This window comes from Harpegnathos saltator, unplaced genomic scaffold (assembly GCF_003227715.2).
Source record: "Harpegnathos saltator strain DR-91 unplaced genomic scaffold, Hsal_v8.6 scaffold485, whole genome shotgun sequence".
Taxonomy (NCBI): domain Eukaryota; kingdom Metazoa; phylum Arthropoda; class Insecta; order Hymenoptera; family Formicidae; genus Harpegnathos; species Harpegnathos saltator.
Genome location: NW_020230299.1, coordinates 1022572 through 1047828, shown reverse-complemented (window position 1 = coordinate 1047828; position 25257 = coordinate 1022572). Strand labels below are relative to the sequence as shown.

The following is a 25257-nucleotide window of genomic DNA, read 5'->3' as shown; positions in this document are numbered from 1 at the left end:
GTATTGTGCGTAACATTTTGTACTGTAAGCTTTCCGTCCTATATATTATTTAATTTTTATTATATATTGTTTTTTCATGATATTCGATATTCATTCATATATTATTCTCGTATTCATATTTGTGTGCTCTAATGAAGAGTGAAACTGATCATTCAACTTGCCGTTTACTCGAATTGGAACGAAAACAGTGGATTGGCTGTTATATTAGTTTCAAAGTCGTCGCTACGAGTCGCTACCGTCACTTTAACAAGGAATTGTTTTTTAGGGATTTGGATTGGTGATAAATTCAATGTCTCTAGAAAACAACTTTTCCTATTGGATACCGAGGCTGCGTTCCGATATTCACTGTCAGCACTGAAATTCTATAGTATACGTGACACAAACTATGTATTTTTAGTACTGGCAGTGAATTTCGGAACGCAGCCCGAATATCGTATAATGATAATATCATATAGAGAATAGATATGAATTGAAACTGTGGACGCTGCGTAAAACTCTCGATACTTCGGTCCGATATTTGTGCTCACACGATGCACGTCACGTCTAATGCATTTATCATATGAGAAGTACGTATATAAGACATACGTTAGAATAATACACGTCATGAGTGAATTGGCAATTTAATCGTTCGTATCACGATAAATTAGACCAAAGGTTGAAAACCATGTAAGACTTTCGCAAAGTCACTTTCTACTTTCACCGGAGTATGTTCCACAATGATTTAAGAAACGTCAGTGTATTGTAGTTTCTACTTCGGACGCATGTTGATCTTAAAATCGAGAAGGTAATTTATTTACACAAAATTAGCTGCTTCATGCAGTTTAATGTCATTTAAGCTCTATGAATCAAAAAATCAATTAGAAGGCCAGATTTGAATTAGACTACAGTCGGAAATTGGATGTATATTGACAAAGGAAATATTTTTCTTTTGTTATAAGATCGATTTCCAAAATATAACACTTTTTTCTTTACTTCTTTTTTTCTTTAATTACAATTTATTGCAATTTATTGCAAATCATGTTTCTGTTGTTTATAGGTTAATCGCGTAATAAGTGCTTAATCATGTTGGATAATTCTACTGCCATTCGACGTCCAAAGGAACAAACTTCTACTAATGGAGCTCAAAGGAGTGCTGGAAAAAAAGCATCTAGTCCAGCAGTGGAAGATAGTTCGAGCCATTCAAAAAATGTCTCATTGGATGCGGATCATTTAACACTCTGGCAGCATCCAATTATAACGTTACATTATTTCCTTAACGAAGTGTTCATTAATTTGATTAGTTTAGCAAAGAAGACATTACATTACAAACGGACAGTATGCGCTATAATTTTAATTATAACACTGTTTCTTGCACTAAGCAGAATTTCTGGTCCTCAACAAGAGGTATGTAGGAAACAACTTACTTTTAATCACCAGTGGTTTAATATAAAAGACAATTTATTTGCTTTTTGCTTACAGATTTTTAAGTTATGGGAAGCTAAGATTATGTGGTGGCTATATTGGATAGGACTAGGTGTATTATCAAGTGTAGGCCTTGGAACAGGTTTACATACTTTTGTGTTATATTTAGGACCACACATTGCAGCTGTTACTATGGCAGCATACGAATGTGGAGGTCTAAACTTCCTTGAACCACCATACCCTGACCAAATAATATGCCCAAGTAAAGTTGACCCAATGTGGACAGCAGGCATATTGAATATAATGAGTAAAGTACGTGTGGAGGCTATGCTGTGGGGAGCTGGCACTGCGCTTGGCGAGTTACCGCCCTATTTTATGGCCAGGGCAGCAAGGACAAGCGGACAAAGTACTAAAAATGAAAATTTCGATCAGGAAGATTTGAAAGAATTGGAGGCCTTGGAAGCACTAGAAAACGGAGAGAACGTGCCGCTTATAATGCGTATAAAATTAATTATGAAGCGATTTGTTGAGAAAGCTGGATTCTGGGGTATACTGGCTTGTGCGTCAGTATGTATCAGCAATGTTTATTTCTTCAACATAGCAACAGCGAGGGCTTTAATACTGATTTACTTAATGATGATTATTTAATGATGATTATTTATAGATTCCAAATCCGTTGTTTGACTTGGCTGGTCTGACATGCGGACATTACCTCATTCCATTCTGGACATTCTTTGGTGCCACTTTGATAGGAAAGGCTGTTATTAAAATGCACATACAACAGTTAGCAGTAATCATAGCCTTCAATGAAGAACTTTTAGATAAATTTATTAGTTTATTAGCGGTTGTACCGTTTGTTGGTACAAAATTCCAGGAACCATTGAAGAAGTATCTCATTGAACAGAAACAGAAATTGCATGATAAGTCCTCTGTGGTGAGTTGTTTTTTAATAGACATAATTACGCATAGCATAATGGCGAAAGCAACCTTTTGAAAATAAATATTTTTACAGGATGGAACGACTACTATATCATGGTTGTTTGACAAATTTGTAATGTTGATGGTCTGTTACTTTTTAGTGACAATTATTCACGCATTAGCGCGAAATCATCATCGTAGACGAACCAAACCATCCGTTGATTAGAATCCATGGTGCATAGGATAATTAGTTAGAAATATAAAATAAGTTTCGTATATTGCAACATATATGAGAATATAAAATTTGTTTTCACAATGAGAGACAAATACGGCATGTAAGAATGTAAGAGATGTGTTGAAAGATTTCCATTTCTATGGTTTCAATGTTGCATTACAAATACAATATTCACACAATAGTGAAGTATTAAATAGGTTAGTCTTTTTTCCTTGATTTTTTCTGTTTGATATTGATTTTATTTCTTTTTTATGCTTTCATTTTTGTTACTATACTCTATAAATGTTGCAAGGATATTCCTGCTATGCAGGTGATTTACATGTATATAGACTGATGTCTTTTATAATACAAGGTTTATGTACAGTGCATAAAATAAATATCTAAGTGACATATTCTGCAACACTTGTGCACTATCGGTTGATATTCATGTTTCTGTATATTACATATATATACATATATGTATATGTGTATATATACGTATATATATATATATATACACATACGTATATAACACTATATATATATATATATATATATATATATATATATATATCGACGAGGCTGTCAGGGATAGAATTTAGTTTTTTTTGCGATGAGCGATGAGAGCACCCTGTAATCAATAAAATTTAATATCCAAAAAAGTCAAATTTCTATATATATTATAAATTTTGTATATGCGTCTAAGACATAGACATGATGAAAAAGTTTAAATTATCTGCCGATGCTTTATCATATATAATAAAAAGAGAAGTATCATATAATAAATGACTGATTTAGGAGAAACAGTAGATTATTATGAGTAAAAGACATGTAATGAAATATCAATAACGTATGCTATTCAAGCGTACGGTAAAGTGTATGTATGTGCATGTGTGAGTGTATGCGTGCGTGCGTATAAACGGTATAATACGGTGTATAAACGGTAGCATGTATGTAGTATACATAGTTATTGTAAAGCTTTTTTATAATATATAAATACTGAATACCGTACGTGGGGAGGATGTTACGAAATTTTAGCGATAAACATCGATATTTACAAAATTTATAATATATGCAATACACACTGTAAGCATACTGTTTTTCAACGAAATCGATCTTGATCAATTAAGTTCCATTTTTTAGCCCTGGTATCTCGAAATGTTTCAATGTGCATCGAAATCCGCAATAAATGTCAATGTTTATAGAAGATATACGAGAAACGTACAGCCGAGCCTTGCACAACATTCATTTCCGTTACTTGTCACAAACACGGACATTCACGGGCTGCTGATGTAATGCCGCCTTTGTTCGCATCTCGGTGATCTTCGTACAGCCTCGCGTGTCAGCATGTGGTCTCGGCCATATTTTTCATCAAAGTGCGCCGCCTTATGAACGAAAAGTGGCACAAACGCGGCTCGTTTTTTGATTTATATACCGAGCGGTCCGAGTTGCAGCTGGAAACGTATATCCAGAACCGCGAAGAGGTATCTGGGACGAGAGCGCGACTTAGGCTATCGTAAAGAAGAATTCTTGGCTTTGAAACTGGCCGACGCAAGACTTATATCTCGTTAGGCTGACGTTTATTGAAATAGTGTTTCAATAGCGAGTGAAGTCTATAACGGCGGGCTCGATATTGGAATCCTTTTTTCCTTAAGATTTATTGTAAATTTTATGTAAGGGCGGTTCGGCCTCCCCGCGGGTTGCGAAGGAATTCTTCCATCTTTCGATGTAATCCGACACGCAGAGTTTTACCGTTAGATAATGTTTAAATTAAAATCCGCACGAACGTGTCGATGCGATCGGCGCGATTTGTCGCGCGGCGAATCACTTTCCGGATCCGGAAAATGATCCGTCGAACGAAGATATGAATGACGCGAAAAATTAGCTCGAGCATGCTTCGTCCGAAATCACGGAATGTGCGTGCCTGAAGACACTCTAGTCTCCGACGAGTTCCGAATGATTCGCGGCTTGTGACATATGCTTGTCCGGTGTCCGGTTTCGAAAGCCGGAGTATTTATAAGCTTACGCGAAGTATATAGCTTAGTTCTCTCGTGTAAATGGAATTACTACGAGCTTAACGTCGCATTTGAGCACTGGACGAGCGATCTGTCGTCACTCATTACGATTGATGCAAAAGATTTGTCGTTTGCTCACCAATCTCTCTGATTTATAGGAAGTTCGATCAATGAGAGAAAAACGGGAAGATTCAGCTAGGTGTCTAAAGAAAAGCATCGAAGGTTACATTTATTGTAATTTCATTCATAAAAATTGCCGATATCTCGAGACTGGATGATCGAAACGCGACAAGTCTCTCGCATCAATCTAATATTAATTGTCTTGTGAGAAATAAGACTTGGATGTTCAATAAACGCAAGTGGAAAGGGCCACTGAGAGAGCCTGAGAGGGTTCTCACTGGTCCTTTTGAATAATTCACCTTCTCGTCCGAATTCCATTTCAATTGTCTCGTCAGCTGCGGAAAGTCGCGTTTGCCGGTGCCAATCTGCGACGCTCGACGAGTCAGCGCACAAAAGTTCGCGCTGACCGATTAGCGAATGTGAGAATTCGCGAACAAAATGCGCGATATCGCACAAAGGCTCGCACGGATTACTCATCGCGTGCATCGGCCTTTACATTCATGCGGCTCTGTGGGGGACGAGTCGAACGGTCGGTCAGCCAAGGGTTCTTGGGATAATCTCGGAAAAGCGGGATAAATAACCAGACGGCCGGCAGACTGATCCGTTTACTCGTTTATATTTGGATGCCGGCGTCTTCTGCTGCCGTCGCAGCCTCGTACAAATTATACCAGTGTGTCATTCCGCGTCGCAAGTTTTATGCAATTTCACTGACGTAGTGGCTGTTCAGCTCGATCTAAGTCGGGCTTGGGAAGCGGAGGCTGCGATCGCCGACACGCTCGGTCACTCGTCGCGTTTTCGCGTTGGAGAGCTCGTGAGGTTTCACCGAGGAAAATCGCGAAAAACAAGAACGAAACGGGAGACATCTTCCCGGTCAACCGTTTTCCGTGAGAAGCGTCGAACCTTTTTTTCGTTTCTTTCGAGCGTATGAGGGAAAAGGAGAAAAAGAGAGAGAGAGAGAGAGAAGAGGAGATTCGGCGAGCAGGGTCGAGCGAGAGTCTCACTCGCGCGAGTTTCCCATGACAGAATGGACGGATTCGTGCCACGTGATACTGTTTTGACGGATACTCGCTCGCCGGCGGAATCTCGTCGGGGAGCGACGAAATCAGAGCGTCATGGGAGAAAGACGAGTCTCTCTCTCTCTCTCTCTCTCTCTCTCTCTCTGTCCCGCTCTCTCGTGACTTGTTCCTGCGAGACGGATACTCTTTAAATATTTTCCCTGACACGCGGGACACTGTTGTTATGAAAAAGAGCACAGTCTTGAGAAACATCAACTTCCTCGTTCTGCCCTTAGGAAAGATTACTTTAAGATATTCAAATTAACTTAAAGTTACTTACAGTTACGTAAAGTTACTTATAGTTAACTATAAATTATTTACAGTTAACTATAAGTAATTTTAAGTTAATTCGAACATCTTAAAGTAATTTTTCCTAAGGGTAAAGCGCGTGACTGGCAGGATGTGATTAATTTCTGCTTTTAATTCGGGAATGAATCGAGAGTATGAATTGAACGCTGGAGAACGCGATTAGTTGCAATTTATACTTGAGGCAATAATTGCCGCGATAATTACGTCGTGAGAGCGAGAGCGTTTCGGAAATTTGAACTTTCCCGTGGCGAAGCACGATCAGCGGAATACGGTTAACTTCGTTTTCAAGTCCGGAATTAATGGAATAATATACGTCAAATACGCGAGCGCTCGAGCAAACGGCTAAATTCAATATGTATCTAAGATAATTATCGCGATGATTTCGTCGTGAGCAGGAACGTCCCGAAAAACGTGAGCTTTCCCGCATCGTAGTAAGATTAACGGGATGTGATTAACTTTCTCTTCTAATCCCGGAATTAGCTGAATACTGTGCATTAACTCTTTAAGGCATAGTGGTAAGTATACTTATCACCTATTTATTCTCCAGGGTGTTTACTGCCTGGAAAAACCTGGAAAATCAGGGAAAAAGTCCAGGGGATTTTATTGGAAATCAGGGAATTTTTTTGAATTTGTTCTTTTTAAAATTTTCTTATATTATAATAATACAGAACAGGAAAGGTTTTTGAAAAGAAAAAAGAATTTAGAAGCAAAGGAGTTAGAAATAAAACGTATACAAATTTTAGAAAGTGCGCAAAAAGAAGCAGAAGCGCTTCAAGAACAAATTGCAACTTTAAAAAAATAATTGAAAATTTCTTTAATATTAAAGTGCGATGTAAATTTTTATTATATTTTCGCTGGGTAACGTAATTTACGTTACCCAGCGAAATTGATAAATTTTTATGTTTTGTTTAAACTTTTATAAATCGAAAATATAAGGACAAGTTGCACAATAAATATATATATTCATTTATAAGACGCTTAACCCTCTGCTTGATTCGTAGATTTTTGGGAAATAGTAACAATTAGAATTTACTGTAACCTTCGATTGATTTAGAGAGGTGAGGCCTAAAAATTCCATTTAGGGAAATCCTAAAAATATTTCCTCAAATGAAAGTTACAGGCATCACCTCTAATTTAATCAAAATTTACAATAAATTCAAATTTTACTGTCCCCTGGAAGACGCACGAATCATGCGGAAGGTTAAAAAAATACTTTTATTTGACCTGGAATTTTTAACAAATTGCCTGGAAAATCAGGGAAAAGTCAGGGAATTTTTTTTCCAGATTTGAGTAAACATCCTGTTCTCACATTTTCATGAAATATTTCATATTTGAGGGATTCTTGTCGGGTTTTTTGCGTTTCTTAGCTTCTTATATGATATGGGAATATACATGAAAGATTGAAAAGTGTTTTGCACAAGTTGTCCATTTATTATAAATAAATAAAGTGTGAAAAATATACATTTTTACAGAAAAAATCATTTTCCACGAATTATGAGTGAATTTTTTGCTCAAAATCAAGATTTGGGGGATTTTTGGGTCGCTGATTACGAATCTCAAGTCTAAGTTCCAAAATTAATTTTCCAAGATGGCAGATCATAGAATTTTTATTAAATTAGTTAAAACCATATTCTGCTTAGTTTTTGAGGTCGTTGAGTACGAATCGGAGGTCCAAATTCTAAAATTTATTTTCCAAGATGGCGGATAATAAAATTTTTATATGATTAGCTGAAATTGTACTTTGGTTGGCTTTCAAGATCGCTGATTACGAATCCGAGCTCTAAAACTCATTGTCACCGAAATTATCGCGATTTTTCATATTTGTGGCCGCCATCTTGAAGCCGTCGTCTTGAATTTTGAAAATCTGATAACGATTCCCAATCAGCGACTCAAAAAACCCCGCAATACCCATTGCCACCGAAATTATCGCGATTTTTCATTTTTGCGTCCGCCATCTTGGATCCGCCATATTGAATTTCCCGTATGTAAATTTTCGTGTGATTCGGATTTTCTGAAAAATACGTGCCTCAAAGGGTTAAAGCCAAGTGAACGACGATATATGCGTTAAATATACGAGCGAGTGCTCGGGGAGATATGATCAAGTTAAGCTCTCATTTAAGATAATTATGGCGATAATCTCCGCCGGGCTCGCGCTTGGAGCGAGCGCGATAATGAGGCAGCTTGCCGTTTTTCGTATGCAAGTCGCGATGGGGGGGCCATCATTCGCCCTCCGACCTCTCCGCTAATTCGCGAGTGACCTTAAGTTTCAATTACGAGCGATTGTTTCGTGTTACGAGCTGAAAGCGCCTTTTTCAGCGCTCCATCGGCTGGACCGGACGTGGGCCAGTCGGGGAAACAAACAATTCGGATAGCGCTGCGCCCGCTTTAATTTCTGGGAATCCCACTTGGACGGCCGATTTTATAGCGCCGGCCAATAAAACTGTCGGCTAATTGTTGGCGAGCGCCACGCTCATTACCGACTTCTCGGATTTCAAAAGGAAAAATCCTGCGGCGTTATCGGACGACTGCGCGGGTCGTCGGGGGGGTTCAGCCCCGAAACACATGTCGATCTATATATAGACCATTAAAACATGCGTGCTTTCGAATCTCTGACGCCTCGCGCCTCGACAATGGCACTACGTTACAATGCCGTGACATATTTGCGTATGCATACCGTGTTATTAATATCGGGAGAAATTGGCCGGTGCGCGCGAGGAAAGTACGTCGTATAGCGCTCACTGACGAGATTGTCCGTTTCTACGGAGATTTAAATCCGTACTCAACAGTAAGTCAAGTCGCGATTATCGTGACGTGCTTTCATGGGAACTTGCGTGAGAAGTTTTGCACGAGACGTGAGAGTGTTTGAGAGCTGGATCTTTTGAAGTACCGCTGAATTTTGGAAATTTCAATGGATGTAATTAATGATGGGTGTAATTAATGCTCACTTTTCGGACACTTAAACCTACATACATTCAGTAACAAATCAAGTCGACACAGTCGAGTTATCGTGACGCACTTCCACGAGAAATCCCATAAAAAATTGTGCATGAAACGTGAGAGCGTTGAAGCTCCCCGAGTACTGCGGAATTTTTGGGTTTTGGATGAATATTATAATTAACGAGAGCCAATTTCACGGGAAGAGACAAGAGATATCTGCTATCGCGACGAGAAATCTCGTCATCTTAAAAAGTATAACCATGATACAGAAATGACCAGTTCGCGTCATTGAATAAGAGCCGAACGAAAGTTCGACGACGAGAAATGACATCCCCGTTGACCTCGACCGAAAAACTCCGTCCGTGCTTTATCAAAACTTGGTCGAAGTAATCGGAAAGAATTGACTGATCAGAAAGTTTCCGCAGAAGTTTCGCTGTTCCCCCAACCGAGTTTTCCACCTGCTCCCTATTCCCCCCCTCTAAGGAAGGGGAAAATTCGGCTACATTAACGAAGTTATTTCGTTCCGTACAGGACTATATAAGAATAATAATCGCAATTTCTCACAGAACTCGACGTTACAGCAAGACAGATTCTCACAATTCTGTCCAGCGAGTAGATTCGCCGGCGGTCCCGAGCGATTGATTTTCCTCAGTGCGATGCAGGTGCCTCGTTCGTCCGAGGTCGCTTTATCGGAGATCCAACCTCGGACGCTGCGTATACGATGCGTGCATAAAGCGACTTACGGCGTTTGCGGGGCCCGTGGACGGAAATAGCGTTATGGCGTACACAGCCGAGCTCGGCTCGAGGAGGAGACGCGGAGAGATCAGAAGAGTAAGCGTGGAGTACGGGGGAGAGGAGGGCGAGCACCGCAAAATTTTGTCCGGAGAAGACGAAGAAGAGGATGAAGTCGAGGACGAGAAGAAGGAGGAAGAGGAGGAGGAGGAGGAGGAAGAAGAAGCGGCAGGAGAGGCGTAACGAAGTGTACCGATGAGAAGACGACGAAGGAGCGAATCTCTGGGTGAAACGGAACGGAGGAGGAAAAAGAGTGGCAGTGTGCGAGTTTCGAGGGCGAACAGGAGGGGCAGATGGGATAAAGCGAGGACGAAACAAGAAGAACGAGGGGCACGTGCATGGAAGGAGAGGGAGAAAGAGAGAGAGAGAGAGAGAGAGAGAGAGGGAGAGAGGCGGAGAAGACACTCTCTCTGGAACTCTTCCTTTTCTACCGGGACAGGTGCATGCCTCTATTTCGGCGGTCGCCGACGGCGAATATTTTGTCCGATCTCGCAGCGAAATCGCGACATTCCACCGCACGTCCCTTCTTCTCCCTCTCTCCCTTCTTCGAGACCTCGTCCTGCTCCTTTTGGTCTCCTCTCGGATCCCTCTTTAGCACACGCGGCCGCTTGCGACATCCTCGCGTCGTCGCGCCGAGCCGCATCGCGACGCGTCTCTCCTTCGCGCGCCGATTCCTCCTCGCGAAATTGCATAACGCGCCCAAACCGACGGCCGATTGCGTGCGTGACGGCGATATCGATTCGCGAGAACGACAATTTTAGTCGCGTGAGACGCGTGAGACACTCATGAGACGCGCGCGCGCACCTACGACGCGGCTTCTCTCGTTCCGCGTCCGAAAAGCTGGCTATTTTGGATTTTAAATATAGCCGCGGGTGTGCGCGACTTCCTCGCTTCGCTCCTCCCCCCTCCCCTGTGCGCTTCACCTCGCTTCTCGATGACGGCACTCTCGGCGCGAGAGCACTCTCGATATAATAAAACGTTGGAAATTATCGCGTCCGATTAGCGCGCTTCGCGGAAGTGCGGCGACGACGAAGATATCTCCTTCGGATCTCCCTCGCCTCGGCGTGATGATATTTCTTCTCGCTCGTCGTTCTCGTCGAGAATTTAAAAGCGCGCAGACGGGCGGGGATAAAAATGATCCCGCGTGGGGCGCAACGGGAGGGAGGAAATGAAAAGAGAGAAAGAAGGAAACACAGAAACGGCCGCGAAAACTCGAAGAACTCAGGAATGCTGGATTCTTGGCGCCGGCACGTGGAACGACGCGTCGCCCTCTCTCTCTCTCTCTCTCTCTCTCTCTCTCTCTCTCTCTCTCTCTCTCTCTCTCCCTCCCTCTCTCTTTCCTCTCTTTTTCCTTGCGCGTCGCACCGTCTGTGTTTCGTTTGCGCCTTTTCCTACGGGCTGCAGCGTTTTGCTTTCTTTATTCACGCGCGTGCCGAACGCGTTGCACGTTCCGCGGGAAAATACCGGCGCAGGTGTGGCGCACCTCGAGCGCGGGCAGAAAAATCCCGCCCTAATTAAGTCCACTGCCGTCGGCAAAGTCGCGCGTTTGTGCTGCCGACGGACCGGCGGAGGAAACGGCGGGACCTTCGTGCGTTTCTATTAATCTTGGCGCGGAGTCGTGGTCCGAAGAAAAAAAGAGAGAAAAGTATTAATTAGCCCTCTCGGAGACGCGACGCTTCTTGCACGAGGACACTTGTGAATTCGTCTCGTTTAATCTCTTCAGTCCCGCTCGTCCCGTGACCGGCGGCGGCGGCCCCTCCTTTCTTGTTTTTCTTCATTAATTTGACGCGAGAGAGTTTATTTCTTCCTCTTCATCGCTCGCCGGCGCGTACGTTTACATCAGACGACGACGACGACGACGACGACGACGACGACGACGACGACGACGTCCCGAGAAAATGGACATCGCGCCTCTAAGTGCGAGCGAAAAAATGTCGGGCGCCGTCCGGTGAGAAACGCGCGGCGACGCGAAAGAAGAAGAAATCGGGAGACGCACGCGTACGTGTCGCACGCACACGGTCGCACGTTGTGCGTACGAAAACATCAGCATGTGCCGGCTGACTGAATAGGGCGCCTTGAGAGACCGCGAGATTTATCGATGCATTAGTGCTCTCGAATTCGGTCGGGCGAGCTGCCGCGCCGCGCCGCGCGCGGCTCGTCGCAATTTTCAGACATACCGCGGGAAAATCTCGCCAAGGTCGCACGTTCGCCCCGGCTTGAGAAGCGCACGGTGAAAAAAGGATTTGGCGAGTTTCATTGTCGCCGACGGTCGACCGATCTAAACTCCGACTAGAAGTTAACCAAAACAATCCATTTCAGCACGGATTAAAAAAATAATATTATACAGTAACACATAATGAGATGTATGAAAGAAAGATTCCGAAGATCGGCGACGAGATCGAACGGTAGCGAGTTATTCCTCAAGATGGAGTGGAGGGATCCAGTGAGTGAGTAGCGTTTTTACTGGGGTCAATTTGAATATTGCAATTAAATAGATATGCTAATTGCGGTTTTATCTGTAAAATTTAAACAAAGTAACGATGACATTTTATCAGGGTTATTTGTAACGCCGTTACTGGTATCGTTACTTTTTTACGAGTAACGATTAGGTAACGCCGTTACTTTTTTGTGTCAGTAACGGAAGAGTAATGGCGATACATATTTTTTGTAACGAGTAACGAAACATCCGTTACTTTAATCGTTACTTTCTTATTTTTATAAAATTAAACTTAATTGTATTTAATTTCTACGCATTTCTTGTTTTATGCTGGATTTAGGGAGAACCAATAAAGATGGACTCATATATTGTCATCCATTGGCCATAGCTATACAGGAAGGTTTAAAAGAAAGGTAAGTCGGTGTAATTTGATTAACACATATGTTCATCAAACAACATTCATCCGATCAGAAAGAAAAATCAATATGTTCATATTTAATTTTATTGATTTAACTTTAGGTTTTGTACTACATTCGAAAAAGAAGAATTGATAATTGCCAGCTGTTTACACCCCAAATTCAAATTGAGTTGGTTAGCCGGAGATAAGCGAAAACTTACGCAAACATATTTAGAAGATTTATTAGGAATTCCTTCGGCTGAAAATTCTTTGATGTCTGATAAGCACGATGATAACGATGACCTTTTTAATTTCAAACAGCAAACATCAAATGAGAAATCTGCCTTTGATGTATGGCAAAGATTTTTAAAGTCAACAGGCACTAATGTCCAAATATTAAATTCATATCTACTGATTAAGAAACTTTTCATTAAGTACAACATTTAATAACATAAAATAATAAAAATATTTAAATATATATATATATATATATATTTCTAATCATCTTATGTCCGATTTATATCTTGTCTTAGCATCTTTCTTATAATCCTGAATTTACAAGAAAAAGTAACGGAAAGTAACGAAGTAAAATATCGTTATTTTCAAATAGCGGTAACGCGTTATTTTTTAAGACCGAGTAACGGTAACGAATTACTTTTTACCGAAAGTAACGGTAACAGTAACGAGTTACTTTGAAAAAGTAACTTTCCCAACCCTGCATTTTATAGTTCGATAGAGCCATGAGCCAACAAATGAAATTAATCGAATCGCAGGAAAAAACAGTCCCATAAATCTCAAATAAATCTCAAAAAGACTCAACCTGACACTAACGTTCGATAAGGCTTGATTTTTCGATGGAACGTTCTGCCAAAAATGGCTGTTCCCGTGCTGTATCGCGGATTGACAGGTCATTCGAGTTATCCGAGAGGACCCGAGTGAGATGGTCGAAAAATTCACGGCGCGAAGTTTTGCGAGAGAATGGGGGGGGGGGGGAGTAGAGTGAGAGGAGCAGTGACTGCACTCGAAATCGACGAATTCGCGAGATGACGCGCGCTTACAAATCGTCGTGATCCCTCCTCCGACAACAAACGCGTTTCCTCGAACAAGGGGTGCGGGCGACGCGTTAACACTGCGATACGTCCCATGGGGATGGTCGGGTGTGTTTACGACTAATCAAAATCGCGCTCGCCGCCTGGATCAATTAACTGGGCGATGCTACTGCTGCGGGATCTCTAACGATCCATTCGCGAGCGGGACGCGGATAGGTTGACGCTTTTTACAGTTCGAACGGAGGGTGGCGGGAAAAACCTTAGCCATGTGAATCATAGCAGCCACGCGAAAACACCATAAAAATCATGCGTCACGATATGGCAGGTCGTGAGTCATCGCGCCCACGGAAAGTGGTCGCTTGTCTTATTCGCGAAGATCGCACAGATCGGCAGCCGCGCAGCACAGACAGGTCTGAGAGGCGCCTCAGAGGTTTTGCGCGAGGCGAGACATTTGTCACGGCGCATAGTGGATCGAAACGGTGAAAAAAGTGGACGACGAGCCAAAAATAAAAGTTTGAATTTCACAACTTCATCTACTAGAATGTATTGTAAAATAGTTGTAATATATGATCCGAATGCAGAAAATATAAAGTAATGAGTAATACAGATACTGTCGTCTAAAGTCTCGAGTTTCTGTGATAAGTAAAATGTGTTAAGCATAAGTTGTCCATTTGTGTTCGCTATATTTTATATAAATAATTATCGATCCTTGTCTATCTTGTGGTACACAATTCTATGGTTCTTCGAGAACGTTTTTATCATATCCGTTGCCAGATTTTGTTATATTTTACGCATTTTTCTCTATGATGAATTAGAACGAAATCGTAACTCAACTCATGTGTGTTTATTGAATAATTAAAAAAAATGTCCATATTTGTCCAAGATCTACTAAATAGGATTTAAAAAAATTATTCATATAGTAAAAGACCGTACAAGTTTCAGCTGCGATCTCGTGCGATCTTTTTTCCTATACATCGTATAGTGAATAGAAACCATCTAACCTATTGTGTACAATTGTACATGAATGAAAATTCGGTTCGGAGACAGAATTTCGCCCAGAAATCATTTGTAATGAAAATTTCAGTAAAATTTCTGTTTATATTTTCATAATATTTTTATAACAATATATTTTTTATTGAATTTTAAATATTCCTGTTTGGTTTCAAGTCAGCGTCACATAAATAAGAAACGAGACATAAATTTTGTTCAATCTGTTGCAACGGATTGAAAAAGAATCGCAAAATTTCGAATAGTCCTTTCGTTTAATCCTCTAGTTCTATTCATACACACGTAATCAAAGGATTTACGAAGAACCTCTATGCCGTATTGTTATCCTTGGCTGTTTCCACGAATTTTGTTTTACAAAATCTACTAGTCTTGTAATTTTCTCTTGTGTTTTCATACAGATTGTTTAATCTTAAAATTTTCAAAAATATGTAACAAATATTTTATTAATTGAATTTATGCAAGGAGATTTGATATAACTTGCCCAAGGCTTGTTCCTTACCTTCACGTGGTGCTAGCTGTTGAAACCGAATAGGAACACTATATATTTATATATATTCATTACAATACTATTATTATCAAAATAATATACGAAAATATTATAAATAAAATATTTAATGAAAATTAATTTCATTAAAACTTATTCCTGCATTTGTTTCCGAACAGAATTTGAAGTTTCAATCCACTGTGCGGCGATTCTGACGCGTTCGCGAAGAAAAAAAAGGCGACAGATATCGCAACAAAGCTGAGGGAATAAAAAAAGTAAAAAAAAATGTACGAATAAACAGCGAAAAAGGGAGGATACAATAAATGGAGGAGTGAAGAGATGAAAAGATTAAGAGAGACAGAAAAATAGAAAGACGAAACGAAAATGATGCCTGAGGTGGAGGAAAAAGATACGGGAGATTGAAAAGAAAGAAAAATCAACAGTTGCGTCTTGAGAAACGATAATAGTAAGGAGTTATGTTTCAAAATGGGCGGAAGGCTAAACTGAATAACTCTAACGAGTTACCTTTTTCAGTGGGTAACGTGTAACGAGTTACTTTCAGAAAGGAACTTTCCCAAGCCTCCGCTGCCTAGCCATCGCGCGCGCGCGCGCGTATCCTTGTTTTTTCTTTCTCTTTCATTAAATGAGTCGCACACTTCTGTGAAAGAATTAAAAAAAGTTCCGTGGAACTTACCGCGACGGACGACCGAGACGTGCATATGTGAACGTGATTCACACAGCAAGCACCGAGTCGGGTGTAATTACGATTTAACGTCGGTGCCTAGCGGGAAGTCAACATTTCTCGCAGGCCGCTCTCGAATTTTCCTTTTCTCTTTCTCTCTTGTCTCTCCGGATTCCGCTCGAATCGAAAGGGATAACGTGTATCCTGTGATTGATCGATCATCGGTGACGGGGTAAAAAATGGTGAAGGCACACGTCGGACGCGTCACCCTCGGGCAGCTTGCACCGTTGCAGTCGGAATGATATCGACCAGTCTCGATATTTCTTAGTCATCTCGGTTTCGTGCTAGGCGGCTCGCCTAGAAGAACGTGAGTTCTCGTGAGTCACTAATAAGCGGACGAAAGAGGCAAATGGCGAAGGGGAGGGGGAGCGAGAGCGAGAGAGAGAGAGACAGAGAGAGAGAGAGAGAGAGAGAGAGAGAGAGAGAGAGAGCGAGAGAGAGAGAGAGAGAGTGTCCATTTCCAGTAAGTGCTTTCGGGCCTGTACGTAACGCCAGCTAAGTGCCAAATGCAATAAACGCTTAGGCGTTTCGTCGGCTCTTGTTGGACGAGCTTCGATCGCTTCCGAGGAATCGCGTGCGCGGACGAGCTGTGTCCCAAATTTTCCATATAATAATTTCCTTAGAACAGCTCATTATCGTGCGACTCGGCAAGACGCAGTAACCGGGCGAGGTGCAGCCCAAGCTAAAAATGGAAGACAAACGAAGGAGACGGCCCGGAACAAAACGAAGAATCGCTCGCGAGTTTCTCTCATCATACACCGGGGGAAAAAAAAGTATTCGACGTCTGCGATTGTGATGTCGCATACGTGAACGAGCCACGGAGTCGGGAAGACTGAAACTTCCTGTACGCTGAAGAAGAACGCGCTGAGGATCGCTGTACAACTCCTCGGCGCGAGGTTAATCTTTCCTTTCTCTCGCCGTAGTCTCGGATCCGGGGGACAAATTGGAAGTAGCAATTTACGATCTCAATGTGCGCGACGCTTCGAACCGGAAGAGTCATCCTCGTGACCCGCATAAGGACAATTAATCTTCTCGGAAATCGAGAAGGCGCGACACGTGCGAGGGAGTGAGGAATCCACGTGGAGTTGGCTATTAGCAAAGCAGCGACGCGCGTGGAGCCGAGCAACGCTCGCTGAACAGCGCGCGATTCTTCGCCAATTTTATTTGTCATCGTCGTTGACGTTGTCGTCGTTGACACCTTCTCTGGTCTCCCTCCCCCGCTCACTTTCTCCCTTAACCCTTTGCGCCACAGCGGGACATATGTGTGTCCCGCTCATATTTTCTTCATTTTCCGAATATATTTCATACACCAGGAAAAGTGTATCGTTGCGTGAACCAAATCTTTTGTTGTAACAACAAAATAATTTGGTTAAAATATGCCCAACAAAACTGTTTAGTTCCTGTAAACAAATATCTTGTTTGATTACGGTTTGTTCGTATAACGTAATATTTTTGTTATAGCAATCGAAAAGCTTTAACTGTATGAATTTTGTTAAAAATACTATATCATTTTTTCTTAATATATAAAATCTAAATTTTAGCGCACAGAAAGACAAAATAGTATCCATTGGACATTATTTTAGTTCATGTGATATAATATTTCGTTATTATATAATTTTTATGGATAAAATAACTAAAATGCTTAATTTTTATATATGAAGTCTAAGAACAAAATTATTTGGTCCAGAGAACAAAGCAGAAAAATATATTTAGTTGAGACAACTAAATATTTTGTTATATAAAACAAGATGTTTGATTGCTATTAAAAAATGCCTCACAACTAAACAGTTTTGTTAGAGATACTAGATTTTTTTTCCTAGTGTAGAATTCATCAATTTTAATGGTTCTTAAAAAAAATTTCTAAAAAAAAATCTCTCATAAACATACTGTTTTTTCACCTAAATTTATGTTTCTGAGGTCGCTGATCACTAATCCGCTATCAGATTTGGGTAAAATAAAGTATTCCTTTTATTATAAACAAGATATTGAAGCTAAATTTCGAAAATTTGTAGAATTGCGCTGAAAAGTTGATATTCTAAGCATTGTTTTTTTTACAAAGAAACAGTTTTCTATATTATATGTATCATTTTGAAGTCGCTGATTACGAATTCGTTGATGCATTTTTGTTATATTAGTATATTATTTTTCATGATATAAACAAAATATTGAAGAAAAACACAAAAATCACGGAATAGCGTTGGAATTCGATAATCTTCAACGTTTTTCTCTTTACATTCATAGTCTTGAATTCGTTACATATGTGCAGACAGTTAGTTAATAATTTTCGTGCGGATTCGTCAACTAAATATCCTTTCAAGCTTCCATATTGCGTCTTCCATCTTGGATCGAAATTTGTTCAAAATTCCGATGGCAGATTCAAACTCAGCGACCCTAAAAACGTACAGAATCATGATTTTTGCGAGAATTCGACCATTCACTTAATTGCGTGACTCAAAGAATTAAATGAGCGGCTTGAAGGGGATGACATTTTGAATACTATCAAAGGCTCATTTCTCCGTCACGGTTTTGCACTCGTAGCCGCCGGGAAGAAAGGCATTAGCGTTCTTCTTACGCGCGCAGTCGCCTTTTGACGTTGTATGCACTCGCGACGGCCGCGGCGCGACGAAAGCGAGCGCGCCGCGAGCGAACAGCCTCGCCGGTAGCGCTTCTCGAGGATTCTCGGGTAGGAATTACGGCAGACGCAACTTGAGGGGAGGGTGCGGGAGGGGCAGCAAGAAAAAGGAATAAAAACACAAGACAACGTAACCGGCGTCGACGTCGCGTCGATCGAATTGCATTTCATTCCCGAGCGTTATCACACCCGACGCTGACGGCCGCTCGCGCCTCCGATGACACTTCAGGCGTGCGTCAAGCCCGAAAAAGCCTGTGCGGCTTTATTTCCGTTTAACAAACGCGCGTCAGCGAGATAAAATGCGAGCGAGCGAGCGAGCGAGCGCGTAAAAGCCCACCCACGGGCACCCATAAATTACGACTGCAATTCGTAACAATTACGTCTCCGTTCTGTAATTCTATTATTTATGCCCGGCAAGAAGGGCTTCGGCCATCCGTCGGGATGAGGGAGAACGAGAGATCGATATCCGCCTTTTCTCGGGCCGCGTTTATCGACCCCCTTCGAAACTGCAACACGCGGTAACGCGCGTAGCCACGTGCGTGCGTGCGTGCGTGAGCGAGCGCGTATGACACAGACCGTCTCTGCGCCGGTTGCGGCGTGAGAGGGCGGAAAGGCGAAAGGGCGACGGGTCGCGACACACACGGGGAGACAGCTGAAGCGAGTTCAGTAGGGCGAGGGGATGCACGGCCGTAATGTCATGGGCAAATAGATACATCGCGTGGTGCAGCCGATAGCGGCCGATAGATCGATAGGTGGCAAGCAAATCCAGTCAATGAAATCGTGAGATAAGCGTCACGTGCCGCGTGTATCGGATATTCGAGATAAAGAGGAGCAGAGAGAGAGAGAGAGAGAGGGCGCCGGAATGAGTTGGTATAATTGAAACGCCATTAAACGGATAAACGTGGTCGTCATCATCGTTACCGCGATTCCCGACTAGAAATTTTGATCAGGTTCACCTAACATTGATAAGGGCCTAATAGGGTGAATGAAAGGTAATCCTAAGTAAGTCAGTCCTTATAATGTCCTAACGACAAATGAGTAAGGAAGACCTTTATAAGGTTATAATGATTGAGTCCACATTAGGATCTTAATATACCAACCTAATGTATGATATAATATGGTTCAGTTGATCGGGTCCTTATCGAGATCTTATTCATTGTACCTAATATGATTTGCATTATCAAGTTTTAACAAAAACCATTTGTAATTAATTTTATATGTATATAATATGGATATGTGTGTGTGTATGTGCACGCGCGCATGTGTGGATGTGTGTGTGCGCGCGTGTGTGTGTATGTGTAAAACTTTAATAGTACTGGTAGTATAAAAAAATATTTTTATAATGCGTCATATAATTAGAGACAGTTTAATTTTTATCGTTTGTCTCATTTGTCCATATATGGGCCTATAAGACAAAAGACACTCGAGAAGCAGTTCAGTCGCCTACTCTGTGCGTGCATGTTGCGCATTTTAGTGCGTGTTTATGGTTTACGATAATTTATTGGTCGTGACGAAACATTTTACGAGTATGCTCAAGCGATCTAAAATATTATTTTATGCAAATATCTTTTTATTTAGAAATGACATGAAAGAATTTTCAGCGCGTCATTTTTTATTTCCAATGTCATCATCCAATATAGCCGTGGCGAGTAATCAGGAGCCATAATTTGAAAAACAAAAACGTAATAAGGATTCTCATAAGGTAACTCAACAAGGACCTGACTATGAACCTTACTAAGGTTCTGATATCCACGCTGCGTTACATGACTTATTAGGACCCGATAGTATTACCTTATTGGGACTTGATGTCTAAATGAGGTTAACCTGATCAGGACCATGGGATAAATTTCTAGTCGGGTTCATGCTCGTGTCGGTATTCCAGTCGTCGCAGAAAAAATAACAGGAATTTTCCCGCAGACTCGTGCCCGATGTGGGAACGCAGATTGTTTCTGCCATCTTTGCATGATCAGTTGTAACAATCGGTTGTTACTGCAACCGGTACTGGAAAGTTCAGAAATTCGGGTAAAATGTGCGCCAATCCGCTGTCATCCCCCATAAGGAGAACATTTCGAGACGCTCGAGGATTAATTGGACACTCTTGAAAGAGAAGTCTAATTCAGAGAAGTTCTAATACTTGAGATATTCTTGTGATTTTTCGACGCGTCTCAATATATACGATATCCCAAAAGGGAGCTCCCCCCATCTTCCGTCCGTTTTTCTTGTAAATAGACGAATCAGACGATCTGCTCCTTCTGTGGAAGCAGCTTCAATTAGACTTGCCTATTTTTTAATTGGAATGTTCTTGCGATTTTTTTCACGTATCTCTGAGAAACGCACCTGACATTTTACTTTGAGAAATTTTATTCGTTGTTTTTCTCGCGACAAATATATCAAGGGAGCATATCGTCAAGCTGCTCCTTGTGTAAACTCGCCTCGATCTCCCCTTTACGACGGTAATGAGGAACCGCGTTATGCTCGGAATCCACGACCGTGAGGGAGCGCGGGGGGAAGGGAAGGAATTCGACCGCGAGTAAAAGAAAAAGAGAGAGAGGGAGAGACAGAGAGAGAGAGAGAGAGAGAGAGAGACAGAGAGAGAGAGAGAGAGAGAGAGAGAGAGAGAAGCACGCACTTGACGAGAGTGATTATTTATTAAGATGGATAAGAGTGGATGTGGGATGTACGAATCGGTCGATAAAAGTTTCAAGAGTCCAGCCGGAGTGTGCTGAGTGTGCGCACGCGCGCGCTATCTATGCCGTTCGTGTTCGCTTCATCTACGTGTAAACAAATCAACGGAGCTGAATGGAGAGAGAGAGAGAGAGAGAGAGAGAGAGAGAGGAGAAAGAGGCTCGCTCGTTTCGACTAAATAAACCGCGAGCCAGCGAAAAATAACGTTAAAACTACCGATGAACTAACCGCCTGCTGCGTTTCCTCCGCCACGATAACGAAACGGCCGCTTTGTTCATCGACCGTCGCACAAATGTTTGCCTTTCTACAACAATTATCCTCTTTATTCCGGGAGTTTATTTGAAGAAGAGGAATCACAAGAGGGCGAGAGAGTCGGGAAAATATATCGACGTTGTATATGTGTGTAGCCTCGTTAATGTGTCATCGATAATTTTTCCATCTACACGAATAATAAGACGATGAAGGGAGTTTCCCTCCGAGCGGTATCGTCGTCTTAATAACAGATTCATTTGTCAAACTCAGATTTATCTTTTATTCCTTTCTCCTGTTCCATCTGCGTTTCTCTCTCTTTCCAATCGCAACCTCGACACCTCCGATGTTTCTTCCCGACTGCGACGCCGTGTAATATTGTTTCACCAACGGCACGTTGCACGCCGGCGGCGTTCGCGCAATTCGCGACGCTTTCCCGGGCAATTACTTGCGGAACATTAAGCTGCGGAGGCGAGGCGACCTCGTTGGCGAAAAGTCCGGAGCGCTAGGCGGAGGGCATTTGCGCGGGTGAGTACACGCCGGTCGGGCGAAAAGAGAGGAGGGTTGTCTACGCGGTATCCCCGAGCGGGGGGGGGGGGAAGGCCAACAACAACTCGCGAATCCCGAAATAGAGGAGAGCCCGCTCGCGAGCCGAAGCGCCAAGGGTGGAAAATTATGCGAGTCGTAAAAGCGCGTAGTTGTTACTTGTTTCGCGCACGACGACGACGATGACGACGACGACGACACCCGAACGGAAGCGGACGGCGTGCATTTTATTTATAGGAAGTTTATACGCACTCTGGCCGGAACGGCGCACAGTGCGGCCAGATGACAGTTTTTGCTTCAAAATTCTCTAGAGACCTGAATTTCCAACCATCGATTCCAATCATCGATACCAATGGATGAGGTTGATCCTGAATAAATTCCAAAGAGTCTAGTCTATCTAGTCGAGATTTTGAAAAAATTATCGGCTCAGAGTTCATGGGTTTAGGGTTCGTCTTAAAAGTTTATCGTTTAAAGTACAGTATCTTGGATTCGACCTCAATGGGTTCGAGCCTGTGGATGCTAAATGCGAGACTCCAGAACTTATAATCACCTTTTAGAAAACTCAGAATTTCAAAGCTCATCATTTCAGCCCACATTAAGAAAGAATTAAGGATTAAAATCTCTCGGTTTTGTGCTTAACGGGTCTATATTTGATGTTTTTGCATTTCGAGCGTATGAGTTTTGGGTTAATGGGTTTCTGCTTCAAGATCGATCAATCTCGAGGTGTCTGTTGATTGATTTCATAGTTTCAATCCGCTGAATACGCTATTACATAGAAATAAGTGTCGAATAATGAGTATTTCACAAGTTTCGCGCGTTTAACGATAATTTCTCCTCTTTTGGGGCTAGTAATTCGAGAAAAAAAATTTTTTTTTAATTTTGGCAAGACAGATCTGTTCGGAATTTATTCAGGATCAACCTCATCCATTGGTGTCGATGATCGGTTGAAAATTCAAGTCTCTAAAGAATTTTGAACCAAAAAATGTCATCTGGCTCCATTGTGCGGTGGCGGCGCGAAAATTCGCTCGGATCGAGCTACTTAGGCGAGCCGCGTCCAGCAAATTCGCCTAATGAGCCTAAGCGCGCCGGTGACTAACGATGCTCGGCAGCGGTAGCGCTGGAAAATAATGGCGGCAATAATAACAGTCACGTGTGGGAGCGAAGCGCGTCGGTTTGTGGGACAAGCGCGGCCGCTTGAGGCGCGCTGGATCTCGAGAGCGGGAGTTTCGCTTCTCAATCCTGCATCCTTTCAACACGGCAGGATCTGACCGAAAAGCGCTGCTCCTACGGGCTAAAGATAACAGAATCATCCGCGTGCGCGCGGCAACGCACGGAAGAGAGAAAAAGGATTCGCTGTCATAGCTGGGAGCCTCGCTGGCCTGGCTGGGCTGGCCAGCTGAAATTTACATGGACATCCGTTTTCCATAATAATCGATTTTCACTGAAACGGATACGGCAGCGAACGCTTGGCAGGGCAGCCTAAAATCAGCCTTCGTGCCGAAGGGCTTTAAGCAAAAGACGTGAGCATCGAGAGGCTGACGGCGATGGCGAGCGCGAGGTGCTCCCCAGGTGGAACAGAAAATCACGATGACATCAAAATGACATCAACATCACTGAATCAAATTACTGAATCATAATGAAAAAATGAGTTTTCCTCATCATTTTGACGTCATTCTGATGTCATCATGATTTTCCCTTCTGCCTGGGTCGCTCGCTCGGTCTCCTCCGGGTCGTCGAAAAAGTGTATTTATAGGATATTTATACTCGAGCCGAAAGAGTGTAAGTGTATTTGTGATCAACAAGAAGCGTGCTTCTAAAGAACGCGCGCGCGCGCAGCCGCGCTCGGCCGCTCGAGAATCTTGTTTTCCGGCGGAGCTCCACTCACGAGGAGCAAAAACAGCGGGCCCGCGCCGCGTAGGACCTTCTTCCACCGCTGCGGTGGCGAGACAGAGACAAGGCGACAAGCGGCAGGCAGACAGGAAATCGTGGCCTCTGGCCGGCATACAATGCTGTTCCTGGACAAACAAGCAGAATTCGATGCATCCGTCAGCACGGAACGCGTCGCGAACGGCCGGCGGCTCGGAACACACCCGCCCTTTCAGGACACTGCCAGGCATTCCTGACCCTCGCCTGAGCCTGCTCTGGAACCCCCGCCGGTGGGGTAGCCCACCCTCGAAACTGTTGTAGCGTTTCCAGCCGCACTGTCCCCCCTCCCTCCCTCCCCCCGCCTCCCCGTCATCGTCCACGTAATCGTCTGTACGATGATGCGCCAGAAACGCCGCGCGTTTACTCCGGCAAGCTGGACTCGGCATCGAAGTCCCCTTTTACGGGGCGGAAAGATCGGATGGAGAAGACGAGCGCAGCGGCGTGTGTGCGCTCTGGCCGCACGCGTGAACGAGCGTACGGTATTCGACGTGCGTATCGAGCAGGGCTCGAGCAGGGGCTGTATTCCGTACTCGCATATCGACAGTTGTCGGTGTCGTTAGCGGCATTACGCAAAAGTTTTTCATACAACAAGAAAGGTTGCGCAATACTGCTAACGACACCGAGAACTATCGGTACCGCAAGTACGGAGTGCAGCCCCAGTAGCGGGATTCTGTAACTCGTTATGTGCTGATAACGCCAGTTTCCGGTTCGTTATATAATATTGCGCATTTTTTCCGCTACGTATTAAACCTGTGCAACGATAGTGTCGTTATTGTAACGACTGCATAACAAGTTACAGAATCTCGCTACAGGGTAGGTTGGCATACACGCCGCTGGTCGGACTCGCCGCGCTCGAGAGACGCGCGAAATCGCACCTCGCGACCCCGGCTCTTCGACTGCAGATTTCTCCTCCTTCCATCGCGTCCTTTTCCCGCACGTTTCAGCTTTCAGTCCTTTAGCTTCTTCTTACCGCGACGTCCTTTCGGCTTGGACACGTTAAGCGCCACGCAGATTTTGCTCGACTTTCTCGTTCAGACGACGCGTGAACATAGAAAGGTATATACGGGAATATATGGTAAACGAAATATGATGTAATAAATTAACGATAAAAAAACAATAAAGAATATAATAAATAAATATATAAGCAAGAGATTATGAGATGCAGGGTGGGAGAACGCCGAGACGACCAACGAACCGTCAGTTAGACAGAAACCGCAGTAAAGTTACGTTCTATATCGATCTATCGATTATCTTAAAAAAGTATTTGTTGCCCATCAAACTTAAAATGCTGACAGAATCCAAAAGTGAGAATACATCGAGTGGGTTATTTTTGCCATCTAA

The 25257-nt window shown here is 42.9% G+C and overlaps 2 protein-coding genes across 3 annotated transcripts; both read left to right on the top strand.

Annotated features, from left to right (window-relative positions):
* The first annotated feature begins 434 nt into the window (after positions 1-434).
* On the top strand, positions 435-3003 carry LOC105182019 (Transport and Golgi organization 5). 2 transcript variants are annotated; one of them, XM_011139151.3, is made up of 5 exons: positions 435-566; positions 1037-1383; positions 1459-1968; positions 2066-2335; positions 2414-3003. In XM_011139151.3, the coding sequence occupies exons 2-5, from the start codon at positions 1063-1065 to the stop codon at positions 2543-2545; spliced, it is 1233 nt and encodes a 410-aa protein (XP_011137453.1). In that variant the 5' UTR covers positions 435-566; positions 1037-1062; the 3' UTR covers positions 2546-3003. The 2 variants fall into 2 exon arrangements, with proteins under 2 accessions (XP_011137453.1, XP_011137452.1); XM_011139150.3 differs by lacking the exon at positions 435-566 and adding an exon at positions 573-784 and having other exon boundaries at positions 2414-3002.
* An 8877-nt stretch (positions 3004-11880) lies between these two features.
* On the top strand, positions 11881-24579 carry LOC112589353 (uncharacterized). Its single transcript, XM_025302296.1, has 4 exons — positions 11881-12208; positions 12539-12611; positions 12718-12974; positions 24461-24579. The coding sequence occupies exons 1-4, from the start codon at positions 12118-12120 to the stop codon at positions 24577-24579; spliced, it is 540 nt and encodes a 179-aa protein (XP_025158081.1). The 5' UTR covers positions 11881-12117.
* The last annotated feature ends 678 nt before the right edge of the window (positions 24580-25257 follow it).